This window comes from Corvus kubaryi, unplaced genomic scaffold (genome assembly GCF_017639235.1).
Source record: "Corvus kubaryi isolate FWS band 111438036 unplaced genomic scaffold, C.kubaryi_AGA036_p1.0 split1-131, whole genome shotgun sequence".
NCBI lineage: Eukaryota > Metazoa > Chordata > Aves > Passeriformes > Corvidae > Corvus > Corvus kubaryi.
The window spans coordinates 29,418,861-29,446,606 of record NW_024582073.1 but is presented as its reverse complement, the minus strand read 5'-3'; the positions used below and the strand labels follow the sequence as shown (position 1 = coordinate 29,446,606).

General features: G+C 51.5%; 2 protein-coding genes across 5 annotated transcripts; both read left to right on the top strand.

Moving 5' to 3' along the window:
* The first annotated feature begins 933 nt into the window (after positions 1-933).
* Positions 934-8,290, top strand: MAVS (mitochondrial antiviral signaling protein). Its single transcript, XM_042053435.1, has 7 exons — positions 934-997; positions 1,636-1,765; positions 1,876-2,056; positions 2,410-2,627; positions 3,014-3,545; positions 4,597-4,751; positions 5,223-8,290. Exons 2-7 carry the CDS (start codon positions 1,649-1,651, stop codon positions 5,877-5,879), a joined length of 1,860 nt encoding a protein of 619 aa, XP_041909369.1. The 5' UTR covers positions 934-997; positions 1,636-1,648; the 3' UTR covers positions 5,880-8,290.
* A 2,212-nt stretch (positions 8,291-10,502) lies between these two features.
* On the top strand, positions 10,503-26,852 carry LOC121676623 (pantothenate kinase 2, mitochondrial-like). Of its 4 annotated transcripts, none has more exons than XM_042053389.1 (7): positions 10,503-10,774; positions 18,648-19,000; positions 20,159-20,412; positions 21,410-21,586; positions 21,826-21,949; positions 23,491-23,616; positions 24,251-26,852. In XM_042053389.1, the coding sequence occupies exons 1-7, from the start codon at positions 10,564-10,566 to the stop codon at positions 24,299-24,301; spliced, it is 1,296 nt and encodes a 431-aa protein (XP_041909323.1). In that variant the 5' UTR covers positions 10,503-10,563; the 3' UTR covers positions 24,302-26,852. The 4 variants fall into 4 exon arrangements, with proteins under 4 accessions (XP_041909323.1, XP_041909324.1, XP_041909322.1 ...); XM_042053390.1 differs by lacking the exon at positions 10,503-10,774 and adding an exon at positions 11,091-11,190; XM_042053388.1 differs by lacking the exon at positions 10,503-10,774 and adding an exon at positions 15,273-15,394.
* Positions 26,853-27,746: the final 894 nt, after the last annotated feature.

The window sequence follows — 27,746 nt, the reverse complement described above, 5'->3', positions numbered from 1 at the left end:
TAGAGTGAGGAAAGCTGGCTTCAATTAATTAAAATCACAGAATGGTTTGGGTTGGAAGGGACATTAAACACCATCTCGTTCCACTCCCTGCAGGGACACCTTCCACTATCCCAGATTGCTCCAAGCCCCATCACCTGTGGCCTTGGACGCTTCCAGGGATGCGGCAGCCACAGCTTCTTGGGACAACCTGTGCCAGTGCTCACATGAAGGAGCATGTTCCTCATATCCAGGTGGAATTTCCATCAGTTTCTGCCTTTTGCCTCTTGTCCCATTGCTGGGCACCACAGAGCAGAGCCCGGCCTCTGTCCTCTTGGCACGCTCTCTTCAGATATTTATACAGATTAGTGAGGTTCTTTCTCAGATGTCTCTTGCCGAGGCTGAACAGGTGCAGCTCCCAGAATCACAGAACCACAGAATCCTGGGGCTCAAAGGGACCTCTGGAGATCATCCAGTCCAAGCCCCCTGTCAAGGCAGTGTCACCTGGAGCAGGTGACACAGGAACACGTTTGGAATATCTCCAGAGAGGCAGGATCCACGACCTCCCCGGGCAGCTGTTCCAGTGCTCACCCTCAACACAAAGAGTTGAGGTGGAACTTTTTGTGGTTTAGTTTATGGCCATTAGTCCTCGTCCTGTCACTGGGCACCACTGGAAAGAGTCTGGCACCATTCTGTGACACCATCCTGGAGATATTTATATGGATTGATGAGATCCCCTCTCACTCTTCTCTTCTCCAGACTAAACCAGCCCAGCTCCCGCAGTCTCTCCTCGCAGGGGAGACGCTCCCGTCCCCCAAAACCCGCTGGACGCGCCCCAGGATCTCCGCGTCCCCCTTGCCCTGAGGAGCCCGGAACCGGACACGCCCCCCGTCAATCATTACCTGTCAATCATCGTGACGGCATCGTGACGGGCGTGCGCGACGGCCAATCAGCGGCGGTCACGACATGAGGGGGAGGGGTCATAGCAGTGCCCAGCGCGCGGCGGCGGCGGCGGGCGCAGGTGAGGGGCCCTGAGGGTCTGTGAGGGGAACCGGGGGGGGAGCACCGGGGCCGCATCGACCCCCGCGGCCGACACAGCCCTGGCCACGACCCCCGGCCGCTCTGCTATGGGGATCTGAGAGCGGAGAACCTCCCGGAGTTCCCCCAGGGGCTGAAGGTCGCGCTGAGGGCGGGGGGGCCCCGCCGTGAGGGCGCACAGAGCCACGTCGCGGCCTGCGGGCCGCCATTCCCTGTGGGAAGGAGCCCTATGCGTTCCCCTTTGGTTTTTCCATTGCTTTTGCGGGATTCCAGCCGTGGCCCCTGGTGCTTGTGTTGGCCCTGTCGCCTGCTGTGGCCCTGGCGCTTGTTATGACCCTGCCGGCAGGCCGGCCCCCAACCCGCCGGCTGAATCCAAACAAGCAGAATGGGAATAAACACAGGATGGGCGATAGTAGAAAGAAGCGAGGTTTGCGGAAATGAAGCTGGGCTTTGAACTTTAACCCGAACGTCTTCTCTGCGTGTTTTCCACCTGGGATTTCCTCTGTCTCATCGCAGTGTCTGTGCCAGGGCGAGGGTGCCTATGGAACAGCTCCAGCTTCTGGAGACAGCCTGAGCTTCACCAGCAGCCTCTGCTCACGCTAAGTCTCTGTCTCTCTGCAGGTGCTGAGCCAGGATGGGTTTGGCTGAAGACAAAGTGTACATCCACATTACGAAAAACCTCAAGAAGTTTGGGGCTATCCGAGTGGCGTCGCTGGCCGATTCCCTGACCTGCCTTGTCGATTCTGACAGAGTAATTTCCTTTTTTGCTGAGCTCTGCCAGGCTCCTTCCCCAATGGGAACATAGAGTTGTCTAACCTCTAAGCTAGACCGTCTCTTAGATGCCCTGTGTGTTTTTTCTAGGATGAACTCCTTGCCCGGGAGGAGACACGGGGCAACCAGGCAGCTGTCTTTAGGTTTTATCAGCACCTGAGGTGCAGGAAGGGCTGGGTACAGGATCTCATCCAGGCACTGCACCACAACAACGCAGGGCACTTGGCCGATGAGCTGCAGGAAGTCTATGACACCTGGAAACCTCGACCTCGTATGTAGCCTCATCCTCCCTGAGTGTGCCCCGGGGGGCTGCTGGAGGTGGGGACACAAAGTCGTCTCTGTCCCTGCCTTGGCTTCCTAGGGTGCTGGAGGTGTCTGTGACTGTCCCAGGGATGTTCTTCACTGTGGTGACGTGTTTGAGGATGACAGGTCCATGTTTGAAGGTGCTTGAGTTGGTGGTGGGCTGGGGTTGTCACCTGAGGGAAGATGGAAAGATGAACGAAGGAGTGCTGTGGGTTTGGCTGATGTGGGGACAGAGCAGGGACGCACACAGAGCTGCCTCAGCCCCACACTTATCCTCTGCTTCCTCAGTTTTTCCCACAGTGATCTGCTTGTCTCCTCCAGGTCCCTCAGATTCTGCTGCTACCTCTTCCCTTCCCAGTGATGCCCCTCCCACTGTCAGTGCCCAGACACCATCCCTGGGGCCAAATCCTGCCCCGGCTGCTCCGATGGATGAGCAGCCACGCCGAGACCTGCCTGCTGGTGACCATCCACCTGTCCTGCCCAGCGCTGCCACCCCCAGGAGCACGGACCTGGAGGCCAGGCTCCCAGTGCAGGAATCGGTGAGCAGGGCACGCATTGGATGGGGACATAAAGGTCCCTTTTGGACCTTTTGATGGGGTGTGGGAAGCCCGTGGTAGGGCCAGGCTTGTTCAGGGCCACCCCAAGCAGCCTCTCACTGCTGATCACTGCTGCATCTGATAACTTACATCTTATATTTGTCCCTGTAACTGCTCCCTCTCTTGTCTCCCTCCATGGGGGCAGTGCGGGTCTGCTTTGCCAGTCCAGGCTTCTATCCACAGCCCCTGACTATCGGGTGGGTGCCAAGGAGAGACCCCAGACCCCCTTCATAACCAGCCTCACAGGGGTCACTGCTCAGGGTTTGGAGCACCCCCGTGGTTCCAGACCCCCTCATCTCAGTGATTTAACACAGCTCATTTCCTTCCAGCTCCCCAAAAAACTCCCAGAGCAAGAGAGTCCCCAGCCAATTCCACCTGGGAGCAAAGTCCATGGCGGAGTGAGCGGTGGGCACAGTGGAGAGGGGAATCCCTCGCACCCCGCCGGGGCTGTGCCGGTGTCACCGGGGACCCCAGAGCAGGGCCGGGACTGGCTGAGCCGCCGGCCAGTGTGTGTGGACAACGGGTTTTTTGGGAATGCCAACCACCTGCACCGCGGCACACCGGGCCTGGCCCTGGGCAGGTCTGTTCCATCGAGGGATGCAGGTGCCACTCACAGCCCCGAGCAGCCCAGGAATGAGCCTGAAGAGAACTCAGATATCTCCACAGAGTCACCGCCACGGCTGGAAGGGGCCACTCGTAGTGTGGGGCAGCAGCCCCCAAACTCAGCACCAAAAAAGCAGCCTGTGCCAAGCTCTGGGCATGGTGAGCCCATGGGCAGCTTTGTGGATGTGCGCAGCCCCCTCCTCATCCAGGAGCAGTTTGATGCGGAGAAGAAGCTGCAAGGGCATCAAGGGAGTGGAGGTGGGTTTCTGTTCTGGCAGAACCAGGTAGCCACTAGGGAGCAGGAGGTGCTGCTGAAAGCCCCTCACGGCAAGAAAGAAATTGGGATTCTGAAGTGTGTCCAGAAAAGGGAATGGAGCTGGGAGGGCTCTAGAGCATAAGTCTGATGAGGAGCAGCTCGGGAAGCTGGGAGGGCTCAGCCTGGAGAAAAGGAGGCTCAGGGGGAACCTTCTCACTCTCTACAGCTGCCTGACAGGAGAGGGCAGCCAGGTTGGGGTCAGGCTCTGCTCCCAGGTAACAAACAGCAGGACAAGAGTAAAGTTGTATCAGGGGAGGTTTAGATTGGATGTTAGGGAACGTTTCTTTTATGGAAGAGGTTGTCAAGCGTTGGCACAGCTGTCCAGGGTAGCGGTGGTCACCATCCCTGGAGGGACTTAGAAGCTATTTGGATGTGGCACTTGGGGACATGTGTTAGTGGTGGCCTTGGCAGTGCTGGGGGAATGGTTGGGGTAGAACAGACCAGACTCTTTCATTTGGAAGGAAGCTACAACAATCATCTTATCCAAGTGCATTTTAATTCTTTTTTTTTGTCAGTGCAGCAGCTTTGGGTGTGAAACTTCTCCCCTTCCCCTAGTTTGTAGAGATGTTTGTGTCCTGCGTCTGGGGGAATTTTAGCATCTCCTGCATCTCTCACCCGTGGGCTTCATAGAATCAGGATAAAGCCCTGCCCTCCACTCCAGGGTCTCCGGGAGGAGAGACACCCATCCCTCCCAGCCTTTTCGCCCCCACCATGTGGGGTCAGCCCCTCCTGGCTGGGGGGACATGGAGTTCCAGGAGCCTTAAAAGCCTCTGTTTCCCTTGGTGCTCCCCAGCCCTGCAGCCCACCCTGCATGAGTTACCTGCAGCTGCAGGGAAAGCTGAGGTACCACAGCAGAGCCAGGGCACTGGGTCCTGCTCCCTGTGCCACCCCCTCAGCTTGGGGACTGTCCTGTCACGGTATCCTTGAGGAAGAGCAGATCTCACCTTTTAGGCCTCCTGGTTAACACAATGTACTTTGTTTTCTCCCTGACAGGTGCTTCAATGGAAACAGCTACCCTGGTTGCTACCCCTGTGCCCAGAGACACTTTCCCATCCCGTGACACCTCTTTGAAGGCTCTTACGCAAGAGAAGAAACTGCCCATTGGGAGTACAGCCAGCAGCACCCCCTTTGTGCCACCGAAGGAGGAAGTAGGTGACTTTTCCTCTTGCCACTTGCATTCGTTCGTGTCCTTGTGAACTCCCCCTGGTTGGGAGATTTCTCTTGCAGTGCCACATGAGCTGGTGATGAGTTTATTCAGGGATGTTTTTTCCCCCACTGTGTTCATGTTACTGTCCACACACTGTGTTATGGAGCATATGGGAGAAGGGAGCCAAACTGTTGGGCTTTGACGCCTTATTTCCCCTCCTTGATTTGCCAGTCAGTCTCCTGGCTTCCAGGTGCTGTTTTCCACTGCTCTCTTCACTGCCTGGCTCCCCTTCCTTCCTGTCTGCCTCCCTTCTTCCCTCGCTCTTTCACTTCGCTGTTACCTGTGACCCAACTTTATTAGTGGCAGGTGTGGGGACTGAGTGTTGAAGTGGGTTTGTGTGGGACCTGTGTGCCCAAGACTAGGCCAGTGGGTGCTTCCCTTGGCACCCATCCCCTCTCCTTGTCTCCCAAAGGTGATCCCGGCCTTGGCAAACCCTGTCCTGGGCACAGCTGTGGTAGGAGGCTCCAAAGACACGGCTGGGAGATCGGCTTCCCGGGGGAGCTCTGCCACGAACGTCTGGGTGTCTCACAGTGATGAGAGGGATGAGGAGCTCAGCAAGCCAGGCGTCCTCATGTCCATGCCTCGGGGCAGCCCAGAGGTGGCCAGCAGATGCCCAAGCTCTCAGGAGCCCAGCAACCACCGTTCCACCGCCTCCAGTAGCCTTGGCCTCAGCAGCGACCCAATCCTGGTGAGCAGGGATAGCCAGAGCTCAGGAGGAGCATCCCCCAGTCTCTCCTTGGTTTGTGCAGACCCGAGGGAAAAGGAGGCATCTGGAGCAAGCAGAGACTCCTGTCCTGCTCTGAGCTGGGACAGCACCTCCCTGGGCACCCATGAGGTCCATGTGGATCATCACCCCAGCACCCAGCTTGGAGCTGGCAGTGATGGAGTCAGTCCCCTTGGAAGCTCTGTCAATTTCAACTCTGGCAGTGGCCATGATGCTGCCACCAGCTCACCTCAGGCCAGAGTCCCAAAGGGGGACAGCAATGGCCTGTCCCTGCTGTACATCCTTCCAGCTGTTGGCATCATTTCTGCCGTGGCATTCGCGGTGTACACCCGGCTGCGGAAATAGTGGATGCAATGCCATGACCGTGACGCAGCCAGGGGAATTCCTCTGGCAACAGGATTTTGGCCAACGCTTTGAAGCCTGAAGAATAGCAGGGGGGCAGTAGGGGCGTTGTTAAATCTTTTTCTGGAAGGTTCTGCTGGAAGAGGCCTTGGTACATGATGCTCTTGGCTTTGGGTCTGGTCCCTCCCAGTTCCCAACCATCTTCTTGGCTGTAGCCTTCTCATTTTACACACATGGAGGAGAGGATCCTGCTCCAAAGTGATCCATTGAGTCAAAAAGGAAAGCCCTCATGGTGATTCTCCATGTCTTCCTTGTTTGGTCCCAGGAGGCCTCGGGGAAACTGGTGATCCAAAGGGTGACCTCCAGGTCCCTTTGTGCAGTGCAGCCAGGACAGGTTGTGCTGATATCCTGGAACAGCAGAGCTGATTTTCTTGGCTCTGCTCATCTTGGCTTGAAAATGTGCCCAAGGGTGCATGCAGCAGCCTCCGCCAGACGTCTCATGTTCAGTTCGCCTTACTTGGTGTCTCTGGCTCTGCTGCAAGGACCTTTGATGGTCTCTGCTGCTCCTCCTGGAATTGCTTCATGCAGCACTGACCCTGGGGATAAACATGAGGGTCAGGAAAGAGTTGCATCTAACCATTGTTCTCAAGGATCAGCCCCATTTCACCCCCTCCAGGCAGGAAAAGGGGTTTCTGATTTAAGAGGAACGTTTCAGGCAATGCCAACATTAAGCAGACTTCGTCCCACAAAGGCTTGTTGGGTGTCTTTGATTTTTCAGGCTGGATTTTTTGAGCCTGATTGGAAGGGTAGATGGAGTTCTTGCCCTTCCTGTTAGCTGCTGCTATGGCATAGGGGTATAGGAACTTTCTGCTCAGACTGGACACAAATGGGATCAGCTGCACACTGCAGGGAGACCGTACCAGAGTCTGAGATGCTCTGGGGAGACCTTGTAGCACCTTCCAGTGACTTAAAGGGCTTGGAACAAACTGGTCTAGGGGGAAGGTGTCCCTGCCCATGGCAGAGGGGTGGGATGAGATGCTCTTTAATGGCCCATTCTGTGATTCTAAAATACAGTAAAGCAGTGAAGAAGCAACAACCTGGAGTAGTTAACGTTGCTCCAGGTTGCTCTGAGCCCCATCCAACCTGGCCTTGGACACTTCCAGGGATGGGGCAGCCACAGCTTCTCTGGACAACCTGTGTCAGTGTCTCACCACCCTCACAGGGAAGAATTTCTTCCAGTATCCCATCTAACCCTGCCCTCTGACAGTGGGAAGCCATTCCCCTTTGTGCTGTCATTCCAGGCCCTTGTCCAAAGTCCCTCTCCAGAGCCCCTTTAGGAAGGGGCTCTAAGGTCTCCCTGGAGCCTTCTCCAGGCTGAGCACCCCCAGCTCTCCCAGCCTGACTCCAAAGCAGAGGGGCTCCAGCCCTCAGAGTTTCTCTGTGGCCTCCTCTGGACTCACTCCAGAAGCTCCATGTCCTTGTTACGTTGGGGCTGCAGATCTTGACACAGCACTGCAGGTGGGGTCTCACCTGAGTGGGGCAGAGGAGCAGAATCACTTCCCTCATCCTGCTGTGTCCAGTAACTTACTCATCCTGAATTCCTGCTGTCAGTACAACTTTCCAAAATCTGCTCTTCCTGCTGGCAGGGAGCAGGAGGGAGCTCAGCCCCCTGGGGCCTGGCTGCAAAGTGCAGCCATCACGCCTGGAGCTTGGCCTGGGGTGGGAAAGGTCCATCAGCCCTGAATGGCTGCTCCTCCCTCCCAATACTTTCCTTCTGCCCAAAAGTCCAAGAAGTGCCTCCATAAAACTAAGGACAACCAGTATATGCAAGAGGGAGGTGTTGATTTTGGTGTGTCAGGGCTGCTTTCCAGAAGAGCTCGAGGTGTTCATCCCTTGCTCAGTGCCCAGTGCTGAAGGAGAAAGGGACAGTCCTTTAAACACACTCTCTGCCAGGAGAGGGAATGTGGGAGCTGCTCTTCCTGTTAAAGATAAAATGGTTATTCCCTAACAAGAGGGACAAAAAGGCACTTGCCTTCTCCATGCTTTCTGTAATTCAGGGGAGATCCATGAGATCCCAAACCAGCCGCATCCATACCAAGGCTCTCTTCTCTGATGCTTTACTTGCCTGTGAAATTCTTCCCATGTTTTTCCATACATTTAAGCAACAACTTGTATGCTTTGCCTTTTCATGTCAGATTTCTCTTGTGAAACAGCTGGTTTGTCACCACCTCAGACTGGGGAAAGCACGTGTTCAGGTCGCTGCTGTGAAGTGCCGGGATTGTCACAGTTGTTCTGTAGCACTTTAAAGCCTCATTAGCAGAAGATGGTGCAGGAGGGAGCTGTGTCCCTGCACATCTTTTATTAACAGGCCAAAAAGCCTTTTACTAACTATAATAAATTGGTTTGATGCTTCACACTTGACTTCTTGTGATTTGTTGGATGAAGAGCAGGAGGTTGATGATGCTGTGGCTGGAGGAAACAGACTGAAGGGCTCTGATGGCAGTGACACAGAGAGACAGGCCATCGGTGCCAGGAGGAGGTGACAGGGTTCAGGGGCAGCTTCCAGACCTCCTTTTGGTAAAAGCACAGGTCGTGGTCCAGAGGATGCCCACCACGGCAGGTCTTTCTGTTGGTGGTAGGATGCCCAGGATGAAAACAGGGAAGGTGGTTCCTGAGGCAGCCAAGGGCTGAGCAAGTCAGGATGTTGTCACCAAAGAGGAACTGGACAAGTTCTGGGAGGAGAAATGCACCAAGCTGCAAAGTCAGTCCCCTGAGAAACTGTTTGGGAGAAACAGCCACAGGGAACTGTGGCTGGAAGGGAAAGATCCTCAGGACTGGGTGTAACCAGGTGGACACAATGCACAGATGTGTGCTGAGCTTGGTACCTCACCAAGGCCAGGATCCTGCTTCATCCATTATCCAGAGTCTCCCAGTTTCTCATGTTGAATTCTATCCCAGCATCCTGCACAGAAAAGGGGCACGTTTTCCATACTGGGCTGCCTTAGCCATGCTGGGTTCAGCTCTGGAGGTGGTTGCTCCCCAGGTTTGTCTTCTTGTCCCCTGAACAGCTCTGACATGCAGTGTGCCTTTTGGGGGTAAACAGGAAGTTTTTGGGATGGAACAGCCATTTCCTGTGCCCTCTCCATGCTCCTGAGGGCCCTGCTTTGTCCCAATAGCTGAGATACCCCATGAGCTCCCCTTGCTTTCTGCTCTCCCTGAGCTCTTACAGCCCAGGTGTGTCAAACACATTCATCAGGGGTTGAAAATACTCAGAGCTTCGGGCAGCAGAGCTCAGCAAGTTCCTTTTTTTACCCAAATGAGGGCAACGCTGCTCTGAAGGAGGTTATTTGTGTTCAGAGAGCTCATCCTTTATCTTCTGTCACTGCCAACCCCATTTATCCACTTCCTCCACTCACCCAACAGGATATTAAAATACACCAACTAAATTTGACTGATCCCTTTGTCCTGTTATCACCCTGGTGTCCAGAAATCAGCACATTCTCTCGGGAATTATCACACCTTTGTGGAATGTTGGTCACTGATCCCTCCAGTATCAAATTAATGCCTGAGGATTGCGGTGAGCTGAGATTACCTCGGGGCAGGTGAGGAGCACCCTGGGTCACTGGGCTGCAGCTCCATGCTTGGTGTGCTCTTCGTGTGCCAGACAACAATTGACATTTCACACGGAAATCTCCATCGCCTTACAGTGAGAGCTCTTACGGCATCCTGTAGTCTGGGAATCTGTGTTTTCCTTTCAATTTTCATCCTGTTGGTTGTTCCTTACACCCCTCTTCATGGATGCCTCAATTTTTCTGCCACCTGCATGTTTCCTGCTGCGGTTGTTGATAAACATGGGATCAGGATTGAAAGATCAGAATGCATCCACACTAGAATTATGGGATGTAAAGAAGAGCTGAGTATTTTAAGATCTTAGGAAGAAATTTTTCTCTGTGAGGGTGGTGAAGCCCTGGCACAGGGTGCCTAGGGAAGCTGTGGCTGCCCCTGGATCCCTGGAAGTGTCCGAGGCCAGGCTGGACGGGGCTTGGTACAGCGTGGGATAGTGGAAGGTGTCCCTGCCCATGGCAGGGAAGGAACTGGATGGTCTTTAAGGTCCCTTCCAGGCTGTGGGGTACAGGCTCGCCATGATGGGTGGCAGACCCGCCCCATGCCATGTGCATCGCTATCTGCATATGCAAATAATATTCAAATCAGCCCCTCCGCGCGGCCCAGCCCAGCCGGGCCTACTGCGGTTCTTCCTTCCGGCCCCCTGTGTTGCCATAGTTACCCCGAGCTGTCAATCACCGCGCCTTCTCCCGCCCCGCTCGGCCATCTCTCTCAGTCATTGGGCAGCTGGCGTGTCAATCTCGCTCCAGAGGAAGCCCATAGGTCAGAGCTGTCGCATATTGACCCGCCTCACCCAGGCGCACGCTCTCGATTGGGCAGCCGCGCTTGTCACTCTACGCCGCCGAGAGCAGGAGGCGGGCCCAGCGGCTTGCTGCCGCACAATACCCGCCTCCCATTGGCGGATCCTCCTGTCGCTCTGCGCCGCGGGGGGCGCGGATTGGCGGCCGCCTCACGGGGTATCCCGCCCCCCGGGGCCGTGCGGCGCAGGCGCGCCGGGGGCGGTGGCTGCGGCGGTGGCGGCTGAGCGGGGCCGGGCGGCCCATGGGGCCGGGCCGCGCTGCCGATGGAGCCGCCGCGCAGCTGTGGCGATGGCGCGGAGGAGGAGAAGAAGCCGCGGCGGCGGGGTGGCAGCGCGGACGCCGGGCCCTCCCAGCTGCGGCGGCGGAGCAGCGGCGGCGCGGCGGGCGCGGACAGCGCGGCGGGTCCGCAGCCCCGCGAACGCGGCGGGTCCGTGAGCCGGCAGCGGCGGGACTCGGTCCGCAAGAACCGCCCGCGTGAGTGCGGCGGAGCGGGAGCGGAGCGAGAGCGGAGGGGGGGAGAGGCGGGGGGGCTGAGAGGATGGGCCGGGGGCGGGGCGGGGCTTGTGGTAATGAGCGCGGTGGGTGGGGCTGTGGCGGGTGGGGGCTGCAGGGGCGTGGTCTGGGGAGGTGGGGCTGGGGGCGACGTGGGGCGCAGCAGGGAGGGATGGGGACACGGGGACGGCGCTGTGAGATGGGCACGGCATGGGCAGCGTGGGCACAGCACGGCGGGGATACGGTGGGGTGAGGATTTGTACAGCGTGGCCAGTATGGGGACAACGCAGTGGAGTGATGGCATGGGCGCTGCATGGCCAGTCTGGAACGCGGTGGGGACGCAGTGGAGGGGGGACTTGTCCAGCATGGCCAGTCTGGGGACAGCACGGAGGGACACGGTAGGGTGATGACTTGTCCAGCATGGCCAACTTGGGAACAGCACTGTGGGGTGATGGCATGGGCACAGCATGGCTTGTTTGGGGACAGCACGGTGGGGACACGGTTGGACAGTGACATGGGCTAGGAGGTTGGGGTAAAGGATGGGACAAGCTGCATTCCAGGAGCTCTTGGAGGTTTAGGATGAGGTGACACCTACCTGGTGGGGCAGGACACGGGATGGGGCTGTGGTGGATGCTGAGGTTCCCAAACTGGGGACCTTGGATGGGAAGGAAGGAAAGGCAGCTGGTGACAGAGGGTGAGGAAAAGGGCACAGCAGGACAGATGGAGGGACCAGGGTGTGAGGTTGTGGGGCTGGACTGGTAACTGTGAAAGCAAAGCAATGGAGAGCAAAGGGAATAGTTTAAATTTTGGGAGGGAAGAACCCCACAGGTTTGGCAGGAGCTGGACACAGATCAAACCAGGCTTTTTAAGGAAAACACCCCATCCCTGTAACCACGTTTGTAAATGTCCTACTGGAAGCAGCAAAATGGATGGCAGCCTTCATTTTGGGAGCAGCAGGAGCTGCCGTGCAGGTGCCGTGGCTGTCACTGACTTCAGCCATGTTTGAGGAGGAACTGAGCGATTATTCCTTGACTTCTGCTGGAGTCCTTCCTCCTGGAAGGAACTTTCCATACCTGAAAATGAAACAACCTAGGTGTAATTCCTTGGTACCTGCACAGCTGTTAAAAAGATGTGAGCAAGAAATCTGGGCTGAAAACAGGGATCAGGATTCTGCTGCATCTCAGCTGTGACTGGCAGCACCAAGATGTTGTTACTGTATTCGAGTGAAGTTTTAAGAGTGTTCCTGATCTTTTTTTGGTTGCTGGTGAAAAAGGCAGCTTCTCTTTCGCCCTTAGGGTGAAAAATAGGAATAGGGATCCGTGGGGCTGTTAATTAGAGACCTGTTAGTTAAAAGGCTGCAGGGACATGAAGGAGATCTCTGGTATGAGAATGAGGGAGGACTTAAAGCTCTTCGTTAGGTGATGATTCTCCTCTGCCTTGCTCGGGGCAGTTTCTGTGTCTTCTCTGGAAAATGTGGTTTAAAGTTGGATGCTGAGAGAGGCGTGGGACACTTTAAGGAAAACAGGTGTTCTGGCAGCTTCCAGTCTGTAAGGTCAGCATGGTGTGATTTGGGATTACAATGTAGTCTGACTTTCCTAAATGATTCTTGCGATAATTGGAAGAGAAATGGACTGGGGCAAGTGTGTCCCTTAGCAGGGACAGTGCCTGATGTCACAGTAAATCAGTTTCAGAGTTAAAATGCTCCATCCCACCTTAAGGAAGATTCAAGCCAGAATGAAGGGGAAGCGCTTAATGGGCATGGGATCAAAAATATCCTACTTTAGCTCCCACTTGTCTGGTGCTGGCATGTGGCAAATGAGCTGGGTGACCTTGAGGCTTGTCTTGCCTGGCTGTGCTGGCAGATGCCCTGGCAGATGAGCCCCGCTTCCCTAGGAGTGGAAGGATTTCAGCAGGCTCGTGATTCTCCTTCCTCCTCGTCCCTCTGTGCCTGTTAGGTACAGTCAGGGCTGTTTCACTGCGGAGATCAGGGAAGAAGGCTGGATTTGGGATAGATCTGAAATAAACAGTGCACCCAACATCCCAGCTAAATTTTCATTCCCTGGAAGTTTAAATCCCTGTTTAAAAGTCATGTGGGTGTGGCGCTTGAGGACATGGATTAGGGGTGAAGATGACAGTGCTGTGTTAACGGTGGGAATTGATCTCAGAGGTCTTTTCCGACCTGAATGATTCAGTGAAATGTTTTCTGGTGCACTTAAGGAACTTTACTGAAGACACTGTGATTTTCCGTGTGCCCCTGGCAGAAGGGGGAGAAGTCAAGGACACTGTTGCTCTCAGAAGGGTCTGAGAAGTGTCCCTGAAAACATGGAGATTTCTTGAAGCTTTGGAGTGTTGTGTTGGGAAAGGAAGCCTGACAGGGTTATTAGTGCAGGCAGACATGTCATATACAAAAACTTTATCAGCTCCAGGGACAACACAGGAAAATTCCCTTCTGATACTGAATTATCAGTGCCATTATTTAAATCCATACTTAAAAAATTGGACTGGAAAGATCCCAGATGAGTAAAGAGGATATTCCCATCATGGTCCATAAGGGAGCTGTGGCTGTGGGCAGGGCGAAGGCAGAAACCTGATGATGAACAGGTCATAATGAGCAGGGGAATGTTTTTTTAATGAATCTTTTTTATAAGAGAAATAGATCCGCATTTCAGTTCATCAGCTTTTCCCCCTTTTCCTCTTCTTCCACTCTCTCCTTGCTCCTCCTGAAATCCTGGGATACTCAACAGAGATGAGTTTAGGTTATTTCCCTGGTTAGCAAAATGTGCTTCTCCCTTCTGTAGCTTGTTTGTTTGTTCCCTGAGAAAAAAATATTCTTTCCTTTCAACTGATTGCTTTTAAAAAAGTTTTAGCATCTTCTATCAGAATCATGCAAAGACACATGACTTTAAATTTTCTATACAGAAAGTATCCAAGAAAAGGTAAAAATAAAATGCTGTTTTGTCACTTCTTTGATAGTACAAAATTTAAGCTTTGATGTTTAAATATCTTTTTCTGTTTTGGAATGGTGTATGAAATATGAATTCCTGTCAGAGCCTGTTCTTAGGGATGGGAGGAAATGTAGACTTAGTGTCACTTTATATTAAGTGCTAATGAATTGTATTTTTTCTCGACTGTAAATTTTCCAGCATGGTATAACACTATTAAAATATAATATTGAATATTTCAGAGTAAGCCTAGAGGTGCTGTCACACGCTGAACTAAATCATCAGACTAATCTTTTTAGCTCCTGATATAATTGGCCCAGAAGTTAAGGATCACTCTGAAATACAACTCAAGCTGCTTGTTTTGTGATGAAAATCCACCATGGAGATCTTTAATTATATCACCTCTTTCATCTTGACAGTTCTGCAGCTTCCAGAATAAATCTGTTGAGGGCTTTTTTTATTTACACAGTGTTCAGTTTTATGAAGTAATTTACATATCAGATAAAGGCAATTTCTTTTTATTGCCCCAAAGATCTTACAGTCTGAGTGTGAAAGGGATTTGAAGGGAGGGTGGCAGCTCTTGCTGTGGGCACACAAAGTATCCTTGAGCTTTTCTGGGATTATTTAGTCGGAGCTGTGAGCCCTTAACTTTGTTTGCAGACCAGTCTTTTGTTTATTGCTGTTTTTTGTATATCCGTAGATCTGCCCCTGAGAAGAAGGTTTGTTTTTAAGACAAAGAGCTGTTTACCTGAAAATATACAGAGAGAGCTGCTTTTAAAATTGTCTGTGCTTGAGGATAGCAAGTTGTCAGGCCAATGGTTTGGGTTGGGAGGGACCTTCAAAACCATCTCATTCCACCCCCTGCCATGGGCAGGGACACCTTCCACTATCCTGGCCTTGGACATTTCCAGGGATGGGGTAGCCACAGCTTCTCTGCCCAACTCACTGAGAACGGGATTCATGGCTCTCATCCTCCAGTAAAGCAACAGAGTTTCTCTAAGGAGACAGATTGCAGGAGGTTTGGAGCTGAGAGCAGAGGATTTCCTGCCTTTCTTGGAAATGCCCAAACACCCAAGGAACAGCTAAACATTTCCCAGAAGGTGCTGGGCAGGAGGAGAGCCCAGGGGGTCCATACAGTGATGTGCTTCCCTTGCCAGCCTCGGGATTTGCCATCCTTCCCGTTGTTCTCCAGCTGGTGAGCGCTTGGAAAGGGAGCACTTGGAAAGGAGATGTGTGAGACTCATCCCAGCACAGAGATCTCCAAGTAGCAGCAGGGAGGAGGTGATGAGAGGCAGTGTTTACATTTCCTGCCCTGGCCATTGATGCTGGTGTCTGGTTATTCCAGCAGAACCTTCTGACTGAGCAAAATCTGCCTCGGGGATGCCCGGGGGCTCCTGGATGCCGGCAGTTCTCCCGCTGCTCCTCGAGATCTGCGGCAGCTCTCTTGGAAAAATTGCTTCAGAGGCTTACAAGGGAGAGATCTCTGGATGGCTTTCATCTGCTGGGAAAAAAAATAAATCAGTGTTTCAGGAGAAATCTTGGTGGCAGATGGTGATGGCGTTGATCCAAGAGAGCTTCCTCCTCCCTCCGTTGGATTTTTCTAGTTCTCAGACATGGAAGAGCTGTCACTGCCCTGCATGTTCTTGTTGGATGACTTCCTGTAAGTGTCAGGAAAAAATCCCCAGTTCTTCATGTCCTTGGAATGATTTCCTCCTCTTGTTTGTGTGCCATTCCCCTTTCCTACAAAAAAGGGTTTATAGGGAAGTTTTGTCCCTGTAATGGATTGAGTTCTCCAACAGGTGTTACTGCATAGGGAATCCTTTGCAGCAGGTAGAGAAGTACTTAATTCTGAGCTCACACATTTCTTCCTTGGATTCTTAACCTGTGGCTAGGATGTATATAATGAGAGATCCATAATTAACAATGATTTGGGGTAAGTTAATTACCTTAATAAGCTGTCTTTTCAAATTTATCCCTGGTGACTTACAGGGAAGGTACAGCTGAGCTGCTGCAGATGGAGAATGCCAGCTGCTCCGTACGGAGCCTTTCCAGCTGGTGCCACAGGGATGTGTGAGCCAGCTCTGGTCAGAAGTTGTGTCCCAGCTCAGGGGCTTGGTTTTCTTTTTAGGGCCAGTGCTGAGTAGAGATAGTGACCCGTGAGCCCAGCCTGGTTGCAGTTACTCCTGCTGGCATCATTCCTGTTTCCCTGTTCCTGGTGAGGCAGATAGTGGATAACTGGTGTGGTTTAACTCCAGGCTTGATGTTCTGCCCAAATAAAAATTAAATTTATGTGTAATAAAAAATTTAAGGTCTTGATGGTACTGGGTATGGGGTGAAGTTTCCAAGGAACTGCTCTTTTTTTTGTGACCAGGAAAGCTGCCTAAACCGATGGACCCAGGTGGTGTTTGCCCTAAAATCTGGAAGATTTGTGTTGCTGAGTGTGGGAGTTTGGTGTGTGAACTTCACAACCAACTTTAAAACAAATCTGTTACTTTACTGAAGCCATGCATGTGCCGCCAGCTGAGTGCTGGGAAGTAGGAGCCTGTTAGCTTGTGATGGAGCAGCCCCTGTGGCATTTTCAGGCATTTGGCTTCAGAGCACCGTGTTTTTGGATGTTTGTCTTTCCTGCTGCACATTAGTGAGACCATCTCCAAGTCCCCAACCTCTGCTCTTTCCCCATTTTTACCCCTGTATAGCCTGGCAAAGGGAGTTTGGGGGAAGATTGTTGTCTAAATATAATGGTGGGGATGCTTTAAAAAAAAAGTCTAATGCAGAAATCAAATTGCATATTTTGACAGGAACAAATATATTCCAGGAATCATGGAATGGTTGGTGTTGGAAGAGACCTTAAAGACAATCTTGTTCCAACCCCCTGGTGTGGACAGGGATACCTTCCACTATCCCAGGTTGCTCCATGCCCCATCCAGCCTGGCTTTGGACAGTTCCAGGGATGGGGCAGCCACAGCTTCTCAGTGCCAGGGCCTCATCATCCTCACAGGGAAGAATGTAATCTAAATGTAATCTAATATGTAATCTAAATCTCTCTTTTTAGTTTAAAACCTTTCCCCTTTGTCTTATCACTATCTGCCTGTGTAAAAGTCCTTGGATTGCCCCTGCTCCCTCCCTCTGCTGGGCTGCCATTCAGATTCTTTTCCCTTTCATTCATGAAAAGTTATTTTTGTGTCTGTTCTTGTGTGAAGTAAATGCCTCAGAAATGGAGAGTGATTGGGATTTGGATGTGTCTCCGAAAATAGAGCTTGCATCTTCTTTCAAGATTTCCTTTGGTGATGGTTGGGGGTGGCCTCTACGGAAATACATAAAAATATCTTGGTGGATTAAAAATACTTTGGGGAGCTGCCGGTGCCAGGAGCTCCTGGGAGCTGGAAAGCTCTGGAAGGGCCTGTACAGCTACCAGAGAATGTGTCCTCCAACCTGTCAGGCTCTGCCTGTGCTAAGATTGTTCCCTGAAGAGCCTGACATGAGGGATTCCTGCTCCAAAGGGAGAGGGATGAGGGCTTCTCCATGTTCCACCCTTATCTGTTTGCAGATAAGGAGTTTTACTAAACCCCGAGATGCTGTTTTCCAGAGGAACGTTGGTAACGTCTATGTTGGAGCATGTCCAGAGAAGGGAACGGAGCTGGGGAAGGGTCTGGAGCAGCTGAGGGAGCTGGGAAAGGGGCTCAGGCTGGAGCAAAGGAGGCTCAGGGGGGGACCTTGTGGCTCTGCACAGCTCCCTGACAGGAGGGGGCAGCCGGGGGGGTCGGGCTCTGCTCCCAGGGAACAGGGACAGGAGGAGAGGGAATGGCCTCAGGCTGGGCCAGGGGAGATTTAGATTGGATGTTAGAGAAAGTTTCTTCATGGAAAGAGCAATCAAGCATTAGATCAGGCTGCCCAGGGCAGTGGTGGAGTCCCCTTCCCTGGAGGGATTTAAAAGCTGTGTGGATGTTGCACTTGGGGACATGGGTCAGTGGTGGCCTGGGCAGTGCTGTGTTAATAGTTGGGATTGTGGAGGTCTTTTCTGACCTGTATGATTCTATGATTCAGGTTTATTTTCTAAGAGTTCCTTTTTTCCTTCTGGAAGCTACCATAAGGGTTGAATTCTGCTCCCATAAGCCCTAACATGTGGCTACATTTTTCCCTTTGCTTTGGAGCCTGTGCATCTCATTAGCTCCAGCCTCTCCTTTAGCTCATTAATAGTGATACTAATCTGTTCCAGTTCCCAGCTCTAATCGCAGATTCCATCAGATCAGGGGTTTCTCTTGATCTTTTCCAAGAAGCTCATTATCTAACACAGCTGTAAATGTTGCTGGGCCTGACACTGATGCATATTTTGGACCACGGGGGAATTTGACTAATAAAATAATCCAATTAGACATTTGTTTTTGTCTCCCTGCGGCATCTTAGATTGCTTGTCTACCTCAGCTCTGTTGTAATTAGGGAACGTTTGTACATCCCTTTGATGTAAAAGCACGGGTGTTATCCGTGGCTCTGGCTCTGGTTCAGAACTTTGGAAAAGGAATAGCTGGGGATTAAACCTGCAGCAGGATCTGGCAAGGGTATGGATGCTGTCAGACCTGTGGGGAGGAATGTCAGTGTTCGAGTGTTGTACAGCAAATATTCGGAGCCCCTGAATGTGAGGGATCTCTAAATAGGAGCTGTCTCTTGTCAAAGACAGACCAGGCTGCCAGCATTCCTGAAAATGGAGAGACCACATGGGTCCTTAGAGAACTGCATTAATTAATTCAATGAAAACTGTTTTCATGGAATCACAGGATGGTTTGGGTGGGAAGGGGCCTTAAAGACCATCCCGTTCCAACCCCCTGCCATGGGTAGGGACACCTTCCACTAGAAAGGTGCTCGTGCTATGGCTGTGCCATACCCTGTCTCATTTTCTCTTTGTCTTCTCTCTGCAGTCTTTCCCTGGTTTGGCTTGGACATCGGAGGGACCTTGGTCAAACTGGTTTATTTTGAACCCAAGGACATCACGGCCGAAGAGGAAGAGGAAGAAGTGGAAAACCTCAAAAGCATCCGCAAATACCTGACATCAAACGTAGCCTATGGCTCCACAGGCATTCGGGATGTGCACCTTGAGCTCAAGGACCTTACCCTGTGTGGACGTAAAGGCAATCTGCACTTTATACGCTTTCCTACTCATGACATGCCTGCTTTTATCCAAATGGGAAGCGAAAAGCACTTCTCGAGCCTCCATACTACCTTATGTGCCACGGGAGGTGGAGCGTACAAATTTGAGCAGGACTTTCGCACAGTAGGCATTTTTGGCTTCTATACCATTAGGATCTGGTAGTGACGTTTCTTTGAAAGCTTAAAACTAGAAAACTTTCTCTGCACACTCTAAAGCTTCTCTAAATCTTCATTTTGACGCTGTCCCTAACTCCAGTTAAACTTGGCATGTGGAGTCAAATTGGCATCTCCAAATTAAAACACTTTCTGCCCTGAACATAACTCTAAAATTATTCATTAATGATCTTTCTTACAAATCTTCCTCTCTGTTTTTAATCTCTGCTTGTGCTAATCTCAGTCTTGTGGTGTTGTTTTTTTTTCCTCATTGCTGTCTTTCTCCTGCTTTATTTTCTTCCTTTGCTCACCTGGTTTCATTTCTGACACCTATGTGAATGAGCTGGTTGAGGTTCAGGCAGATTTTGTGGTAAATGTAACTGCCAGGAAGTTCATAGTTGGGATTTGACATCATCATGTGACTTCATTCTAAGTGGGATCCTTGTTCATGGTGAAAAACATGATAAATACTTGTTTAGTCAGGGCTTGGAAAAATGCAGATAAAAAGGCTTTTATAGAATCATTAAGGGTGAAAAGCCATCTAAGATCATCAAATCCAACTGTTCCCCCAGCACTGCCAAGGTCACCACTGACCCATGTCCCCAAGTGCCACATCCACATGGCTTTTAAATCCCTCCAGGAATGCAGACTCCACTACTATTCTGGGTAACACAGCCCTTTCTGTTGTTTTTCCCAATATCCCATTTTGTGTGGTCAAGGCAGTGGCATGAGAGGAAAATGATCTTGTAACTTCCTCACTGTTTTTTGATGTTCCTTTGGATGGGTTTTGTGGGATATTTTGGTCAAACAATATAAGTCCCTCCTCATTTTTCCTGGCTTTTTCACACCAGTGCCTCAGCATCAGGGCCTAAGTCAGGCCTGTGGGAATTGCTGGAATTCACTCTGTGTCCATCTGTGGATCCAGATGGTTTTGCCCTGTTCCACACCTGAGGGCTGGGGTATTTAGGAGTCCCTGTGCTCTCCTGTGATCTGTTCTCCCTCAGCCTCTGCAGGGAGCATGGACACAGCTGGATTGAGCTGGCAGTGAATGCATTTTTCCAGCCCTGAGCATAAACCCTTCAAATCCCTCGCTATTTCTTCAATATTCCTCTTTTTTCCTTCCCACCAGATGGGTGACCTTGAGCTTTGTAAGCTCGATGAGCTGGATTGCCTTGTGAAAGGAGTGCTGTACATCGATTCCGTGGGGTTCAATGGACACTCAGAGTGTTACTATTTTGAGAACCCGACGGATGCTGAGAGGTGCCAGAAGCTCCCATTCAACCTGGAGAATCCCTATCCTCTCCTTCTGGTGAACATTGGCTCAGGGGTCAGCATTTTGGCTGTCTATTCCAAAGACAACTATAAACGGGTAACAGGCACCAGGTGAGTGCTGAGGGGGTAAAGGGACTTTGATTTTAGGGTCTGGAGCACATTCCTGCTTTGTAAATGGCATTTTCAGGGATGAGCTGCAATAAAGGTGGTGAGAGGAATGACCAAGCTCCTGCTCCTACTGCGGTTGCTCCCTGCCAGCAAAAATCCCTCCTGGAAAAGAGGATCTGGATTTCATGTTTTGGTGTCTTTACTGCAGCCAGTCTATATCAAAGCTGGTCTTTTAGTTGCCCTGCTGCAGGAATTTAAGGGCTTTATTTATTTATTTTATAAGATCACATAGTTTGGGATTGTTAACAACTCGTAGCTTTGATCCAAGAAGTCGAGATTTCCATCCTGACTTCCAAAAGTCGCCAGATTTTGGTGGAGGGGATAATGGCATAGCAGTAATTCCCCAGTTCTTGCCCATCTTGAAGATGTTGCTCTTGTGTCCTGGCAAAGCCAAAGAGTTCTGTGGCTTTAAGCTCTCCTGAATTCCCTGAAAAGTAACAGTAGTAGTAAAAATGATGATGATAATAATGATGATGATGATGATAATGATGATGATGATGACGATGATGATAATAATAATAATTTTAAAGCCTCTCAGTTCAGTTCTTACTCTTACTATACATTATTAGTGGCATCTGTGCACAGTAAAGTGAACAAGACAGAGTTTTTCCCCCAACTTTTGGATATCTCTGCCCTGACACTCCAGTTATCCCTCAGGACTAATACTTATTTTCAGATTAACATCTCTGGATGCTGGGAAGAAAGTGTAACATAAGAAAATGGAGGTCTCATTTCACAACATGGCCTGTGCACAAAGCTGTGAGGGCAAGGGATTCCTCACAGGCTGTAAGTTACGTGAGAGGAACAGACTTTCAGGAAAATGCTGCTTTTCCAAGATAATTCTCCCTAAAACAATGTGTCAGGAATGGGGTGACCTGAGCTAACTGGAACGCAGAGCTGAACAATGTGAGCTTTCATCTTCATTTTGCTTTACTTGCAGCCTTGGAGGGGGAACCTTCTTTGGCCTCTGCTGCCTTCTGACGGGCTGCTCCACGTTCGAGGAGGCCCTGGAGATGGCGTCCCATGGGGACAGCACCAAGGTGGACAAACTGGTGCGGGACATCTACGGAGGAGACTACGAGCGCTTTGGGCTGCCAGGCTGGGCTGTGGCATCCAGGTATCACCCTGCCTGGTTCTCATCTTGGTTTGATTGCCACCGGAGATCCTGCAAGGATGAAAAACTGGATTTAGGTGCCTTAGGAGAGCAGCAGTTCCTAAGAGATCTAAGTTACTGATAGCAATGCTTTTTAAAGGTAGCAGTCAATCCTTCAAGAGGAATCACTTTGGTTAAATTGGCAGTTCTTGTTTTCTCCTGGAATTCTGATGGGACCTTTAACCCTGAAACTGTCTTTACAGCTTTGGAAACATGATGAGCAAGGAGAAGAGGGAATCTGTCAGCAAGGAGGACCTGGCCAAGGCCACTTTGATTACCATCACCAACAACATTGGCTCCATAGCGCGGATGTGTGCCCTTAATGAGGTATTTTGGGAATCTCTTCCCTTGCTGCCTGCCTGAGGAACACGCCTCTCTTTGGGAACAGCTCTGGGGACCACTGGGAGAGGAGGAAGGAGGGATAGAGGGTGTAGAGGCTGGATATCTTTTCCTGTGTTGTTTTTACGAATTGTGCTGGATTTCTTGGCCAAGCCCCACCACTGCCACGGCCGTTGCTGGATCTCTGTGCTTTCAGCTTCTTTACAGTGCTGCCTTGTTGCATTCATGTCAAGCAGCATTGTACAGGGCTATGAAAGAGCAGAGACATGCTCTGCACTCCATCCTGAGCCTGCTTCCGTGGGATGGGCCAATGGCATCCAGCATCCTCCTGACTCCTCTGGCTCTGTCTTCATTGCTGCCAAAATGAGGCAAGACATGTCCTAAACAGCCTTGCTCCTAATGTATCTGCTCATTCCTTGCTGTGGAGCTCAGCTGAATGAAATGAGGATCCTGAATAGTTCAGGGGAAGTGTTAATTAATGTGGGGAGGGAGGGAAAATCCGTAGAAGGATGAGAGTTCAGGAGCAGGTAAGACTTGATCCTGGTTTCTCAGTAAGAGGAGGAACTGAATTATTTTCTTTTTGGAGAACAAGAAAGCTTCAGAGCTTGCATCAGAACTATTTTAGGGTGGAAAAGTAAGGCTGAAGTCTGGTTTAAATCCAAAATACCACTACTTGGTTGGTCTTTCCCTTTCTTTACAAATTGTTTTGATTAAGGGCTCCTAATTAGTTTGTTTTCCCCCCATTTAACAGTAGAGTCACTCAGGTGTTTCATGATGAGTCAAAGGCCAGAGCTGGGAGGAGAGAGGGAGATGGCAGTTGATGATCAGTGTTCCCAGGCAGTATAAGGATTTCCTAGGAAAATCAGCTACTCTATCCAAATTCATGAGTTCGAAAGGCTGTAGATTGGCCTGGGAATTTCTGCAAGAGTCTGAGGAAGAGCCTGGCTTCAAATGGCCTGGTCCTGCTTTCTAATGGAGTTGTGGGTGGTTTTCTGCAGGTTCTGCCAGACACTTTCAGCAGGCACTTAAATCATAGAATTTCCAAACCGTTTAGGTTGAGAAGTCCTTTAAGATCATCAATCCCAACCATTCCCCCAGCACTGCCCAGGCCACCTCCGACCCACATCCCCAAGTGCCACATCCACACGGCTTTTAAATCCCTCCAGGGATGGGGAGTCCAACACTGCCCTGGGCAGCTGTGCCAGGGCTGGACAGCCCTTTCCATGAAGAAATTTTCCCTCATATCCAATCTAAACCTCCCCTGGCCCAGCCTGAGGCCGTTCCCTCTCCTCCTGTCCCTGTTCCCTGGCAGCAGAGCCCGACCCCCCCGGCTGCCCCCTCCTGTCAGGGACTTGTGCAGAGCCACAAGGTCCCCCCTGAGCCTCCTTTTCTCCAGCCTGAGCCCCTTTCCCAGCTCCCTCAGCCTCTCCTGGTGCTCCAGCCCCATCCCCAGGGGGGGTTTTCATCATTGCAAGCAGAAAATAGAATTTAGCCTTAATATTCCTTTTTTTCCCCCTTAACACTTGCAGAACATCAACCGTGTGGTGTTCGTGGGCAACTTCCTTCGGATCAACACCATCTCCATGAGGCTCCTGGCCTACGCCCTGGACTACTGGTCAAAGGGACAGTTAAAAGCACTTTTCTTGGAACATGAGGTGAAATTCCTTTTTAAAATATGTCTCATGGCAAAATGCAAATCCTTGGAGTGCTCTGTAAACAGCCAGTGGAGCTGTTGGGTGCACAGTGCTGGAGGCTCTCAGGGCTTTGCTGCTACAGCCACAGCTATATTTTATTTTATTTTCTATTTTATAAAGTACCTCCCTGTAGTTGTATCTTTCCCCTCTCCTTTATATGTTGTTAAAATTACATCATGTGTTTAATAGCCTGGAGAAGGGAAGGCTCCAGGGAGACTTTCCAGTGCCTAAAGGGGCTCCAAGAGAGCTGGAGAGGGACTTGGGACAAGGGATGGAGTGACAGGACAAGGGAGAATGGCTTCCCACTGCCAGAGGCAGGGTTAGATGGGATATTGGAAAGGAATTGTTCCCTGGGAGGGTGGGGAGGCCCTGGCACAGAGAAGCTGTGGCTGCCCCTGGATCCCTGGAAGTGTTCAAGGCCAGGTTGGATGGAGCTTGGAACAGCCTGGGATAGTGGGAAGTGTCCCTGCCTGTGGCAGGACATGGAACTGAATGATCTTTAAGGTCCTTTCCAACCCCAACCATTCCCTGATTCCATGGGTATTGCTGTTCTGTGTGAGGTGGATTTTCACTGGATGTTCCTTCTGCTCCTCAGGGTTACTTCGGCGCAGTCGGTGCTCTCCTGGGACTCCTGGACTCAGCCTGACTCTGTGTAGGATCTCTGTTGGACCTATGGATTCAGGTCACTCCCTGGGCCACTGAGCCCGTGGTTTGGGGGTCACTGAGCCCACGTTTCGTGTCACAGCCCCTGCTGTGACTGTTCCACTGTTGTGGCCTGTCAGGACAGCGCGGGGATGGGTGTCTGCAAGAGTTGAAATCCATCTGGGATTACAGCGCAGGTTTGTTCAAAGGATGTGATTGGAATACACTGGCTGGACATGGGGGTGCATGGGAAGGTCTGTGGGGCATTCCAGTCATATGAAATTGCCCTTTTTAGGTAGTTTTACTCCGTGTTTAATGATGGTGACAAAGCAGTGCACGGGCACTCTGCTCCATCCATTGCAATTACTTGGAGTGCCGAGTGCCCAGGTCAGTTCTGTGTTCACAATCAGAGGTTCTCCATGTGCTGGAAAACGGTCTGGGAAGGGGGAAGAGCATCAGCACAGCCCTGGTGTGTAACTCCATGTGGCCCACTGGATCCACAGCGTGACACAGCTGTGCTCTCAGCCAGGCTTTATCCTGTTCCACACGTCCTTATCCCTGTCCTAGGGACGGAAGGTACAGCACGGCATGGATCTGTGCCTCAGGGTGATTCCCATTTCAGCCTGCAGCGCTCCTACACAGCCCTCAGCACCCTTTGGGGTGTCTGTCAGCCTCCAGCTTTGAGATCTAAATTCGAGGATGGAATAGGGATGTTTGTTTGTTTGTTTGTCTGGGATTTTCTCTCTCCCAAACTCGGCTGCACAGAACTCCACCAAAGAGATGCTTCCTTCAGTCACACTTGGATCTCTGTAGTATTCCATGTTACATTTATTAGAGGCTACACTCCTGTCATTGTGGGGGAATCCTCCCCTTTCCATGCATGCTGGTACTCCCTCTTTTCCCTGTGCATGCTGCCACACAGCCTGCGAGCGGGATGCTGCGGTGTGGAGCCCCTGTGGAAGTTGCACCCTGGGGAAGGGGGGTTGGGATGGATCCTGCACGCTCAATAAATGCTCTCTGAAAGCAACGAGGTATCTGCACCTTCCCTTGGGATGTGAGCTCATGGAGACACGGCCTTGGAAGTGCTCTGGCTTCCCAGTGAGCAGCTCCTTGGAGCACAGGGAAAGCTGTTCAGATCCTTCAGATCAGGTCACGGTGTCAGGGTAATTATCCCAGGGTATCGGGATGACCATCACCCTGACCTCAACACTCCCTTCCAGTCCTGGTTTCTTTCCAGAGAAACCAATATCCAGCTCTCTGATCCCCTTGTGAGCATGGCTGGAAGTGCTGGACAGCCCCGAGCTCTTCCCTACATCCTGAATCCCACCTGGCTCTGCCCGTTGCTGAATCCCCAGGTCTGAGCAGTTTGAGGTGGGTTCCTCATGTGGCAGCTCCCTCTGAAAAGGGAGGAAACGGGTTCAGAGGGTGTTTGCTTTGCTGGGTAGATCTGTGTTCATCTCTAGACCTCAGCTGACTGTGAGCTGGGATTCTGGACACAGCCAGGGATTTGACAACTGGGAAAAAATCTGGGAAGAGAGTGCAGGGCTCATGTGGAAGGTGATCTGAGCTGGCTGGGGAGGAAAATGTTTTTGCTGCAGACTAACACAGGTTTCTGTTGTGTCCTGCTCTGTGTTCATATGATGGTACTGGAAAGGTGAGGGCTGGGAGCAGGATCCTGCAGCTCCGGGAGTGGTTTGGGTTGGATGGGACCTTACAGCCCCTCCTATTCCCACCCCTGCCATGGGCAGGGAACCTTCCACCATCCCAGGTCACTCCAAGCCCCATCCACCCTGGCCTTGGGCAGGGATGAGGCAGCCAGAGCTTCTCTGGGCAGCCTGTTTGGGATCAGCTGAATTCAAGACCTCATTTATTCTTCATTCCTTGTGAAATCACACAAAAGGTTCCCAAATGCTCCATTAAAAACATCTCCATTTCCAGAGTGCTGACTGAAGGGTTTCTAGACTCAGCTCTTGCTGTACCACCTAAAACCCAGCACACACGTACCTGGCTGGCCTTTCACTCACCCACCCTCACGGCCAAAACTCATGGAAAAGGCACAGAAACTTGAGCTTTTTGGAATATCTGTGTGCCTGGGATCTGTGTGGCTCCTTGATGTAAGGGGTCAGTGCTGGGCTGGGCTGGGGAGGGCATGTGAATCCTTGGGATACACAGGGAAAAGCCTGGCTTTTATTAATCACAGCAGCCTTGGGGGCTGAGGGCTGATGCAGAAGCCACCTTGCAATGGTTCTGCAGTGGAGAGCTGGGAAATCTCTGCAGGGCTGGGAATTCCCAGCAGCAGTCCCACAGCCTGATCCACCACAGTCCCTGCTCTGAGGCACTGGTGTCCCTGGGCACAGCATCCTGCAAGTTTTCCACATCCTCACTCTCTACATGTGTGTGTGTGTGACTCCTTTTTCTTGGGAGTTTTGAGTAGATCCAGCACGGTCTGATCCCAGCACCAAAGTTCCTGGCTTATTGTCTATCCTTTTTTTGTAAACTGCTTGGTTTTTTTTCTTCGTTATAAAATACTGCTGTTATTTTTTATATGCTTCAAACTCTTTGTTTGCTTCTTGTCTCATTCTTGGAGCTCCAGTGCAGTGGGATGGATGGTGGTGGGAAGGAGCAGGAATGTACTGGGGGAGAAATCAGGGTCAACCACGTGGTTGTTAGCTTACTGAAAGTAATTGTTGGCAATCCTTGATTGTTTCTCCTTCCCTGCATGTTTCAGGCTCTGGGAATCACTTGTATTTCAAAGCATTTTAAAGGAGGGGGGGGGGGAATTTAAAGAACATTAATTATTCTGGGGGAAATTGCAGCGTTTTTGGCTTTGCTGAAAAACTTAATTGCTGATCATTGATACGAATGGGATTGGTGGTGGTGCAGTACCAATCCAGAGCAGGAGCTGTGGGGTGGAAGCAGCAAAATAACTGTTCTGTGCAGCTCGGTGGGAGATCCAGACTTTGTCCCAGCAGTGGGAATTGCCTCACACCGAGCTCGTCATCCCAAAAAGGGCTGGAAGGGCAGCCAGGCGCTCAGTTCCTGTGGATTCTTCTGGAGGTGGTGAACGGAACATCGGGGGAATGGCTTCCCACTGCTGGAGGGCAGGGTTAGATGGGATACTGGGAATTGTTCCCTGTGAGGGTGGGCAGGCCCTGGCACAGGGTGCCCAGAGAAGCTGTGGCTGCCCCTGGATCCCTGGAAGTGTCCAAGGCCAGGTTGGATGGGGCTTGGAGCAACGTGGAAGTGTCCCTGCCCATGGCAGGGAATGGAATGGGATGGGGTTTAAAGTCCCTACTCATCCATAGGATTCCATGGTTTGGGTGGTGTTCAGGCGGGATCCGGCGCTAGAGGGCAGCAGCCCCGCGCCCGGCAGGGATCGGGGGACAGCGGGACAGCGACAGCGGGACAGGGACAGCGGGACAGCGACAGCGGGACGGACAGCGGGACAG

What these genes read in the sequence shown, in the direction of transcription:
- MAVS (XM_042053435.1), top strand. Translation starts at nt 1,649, where the DNA reads ATGGGTTTGGCTGAAGACAAAGTGTACATCCACATTACGAAAAACCTC. An exon ending in CACCTGGAAACCTCGACCTC is followed by an intron (nt 2,057 to 2,409) that starts GTATGTAGCCTC and finishes TGTCTCCTCCAG; the next exon opens with GTCCCTCAGATTCTGCTGCT. An exon ending in GGCTCCCAGTGCAGGAATCG is followed by an intron (nt 2,628 to 3,013) that starts GTGAGCAGGGCA and finishes ATTTCCTTCCAG; the next exon opens with CTCCCCAAAAAACTCCCAGA.
- LOC121676623 (XM_042053389.1), top strand. Translation starts at nt 10,564, where the DNA reads ATGGAGCCGCCGCGCAGCTGTGGCGATGGCGCGGAGGAGGAGAAGAAG. An exon ending in AAACGGGTAACAGGCACCAG is followed by an intron (nt 20,413 to 21,409) that starts GTGAGTGCTGAG and finishes CTTTACTTGCAG; the next exon opens with CCTTGGAGGGGGAACCTTCT. An exon ending in GGATGTGTGCCCTTAATGAG is followed by an intron (nt 21,950 to 23,490) that starts GTATTTTGGGAA and finishes TAACACTTGCAG; the next exon opens with AACATCAACCGTGTGGTGTT.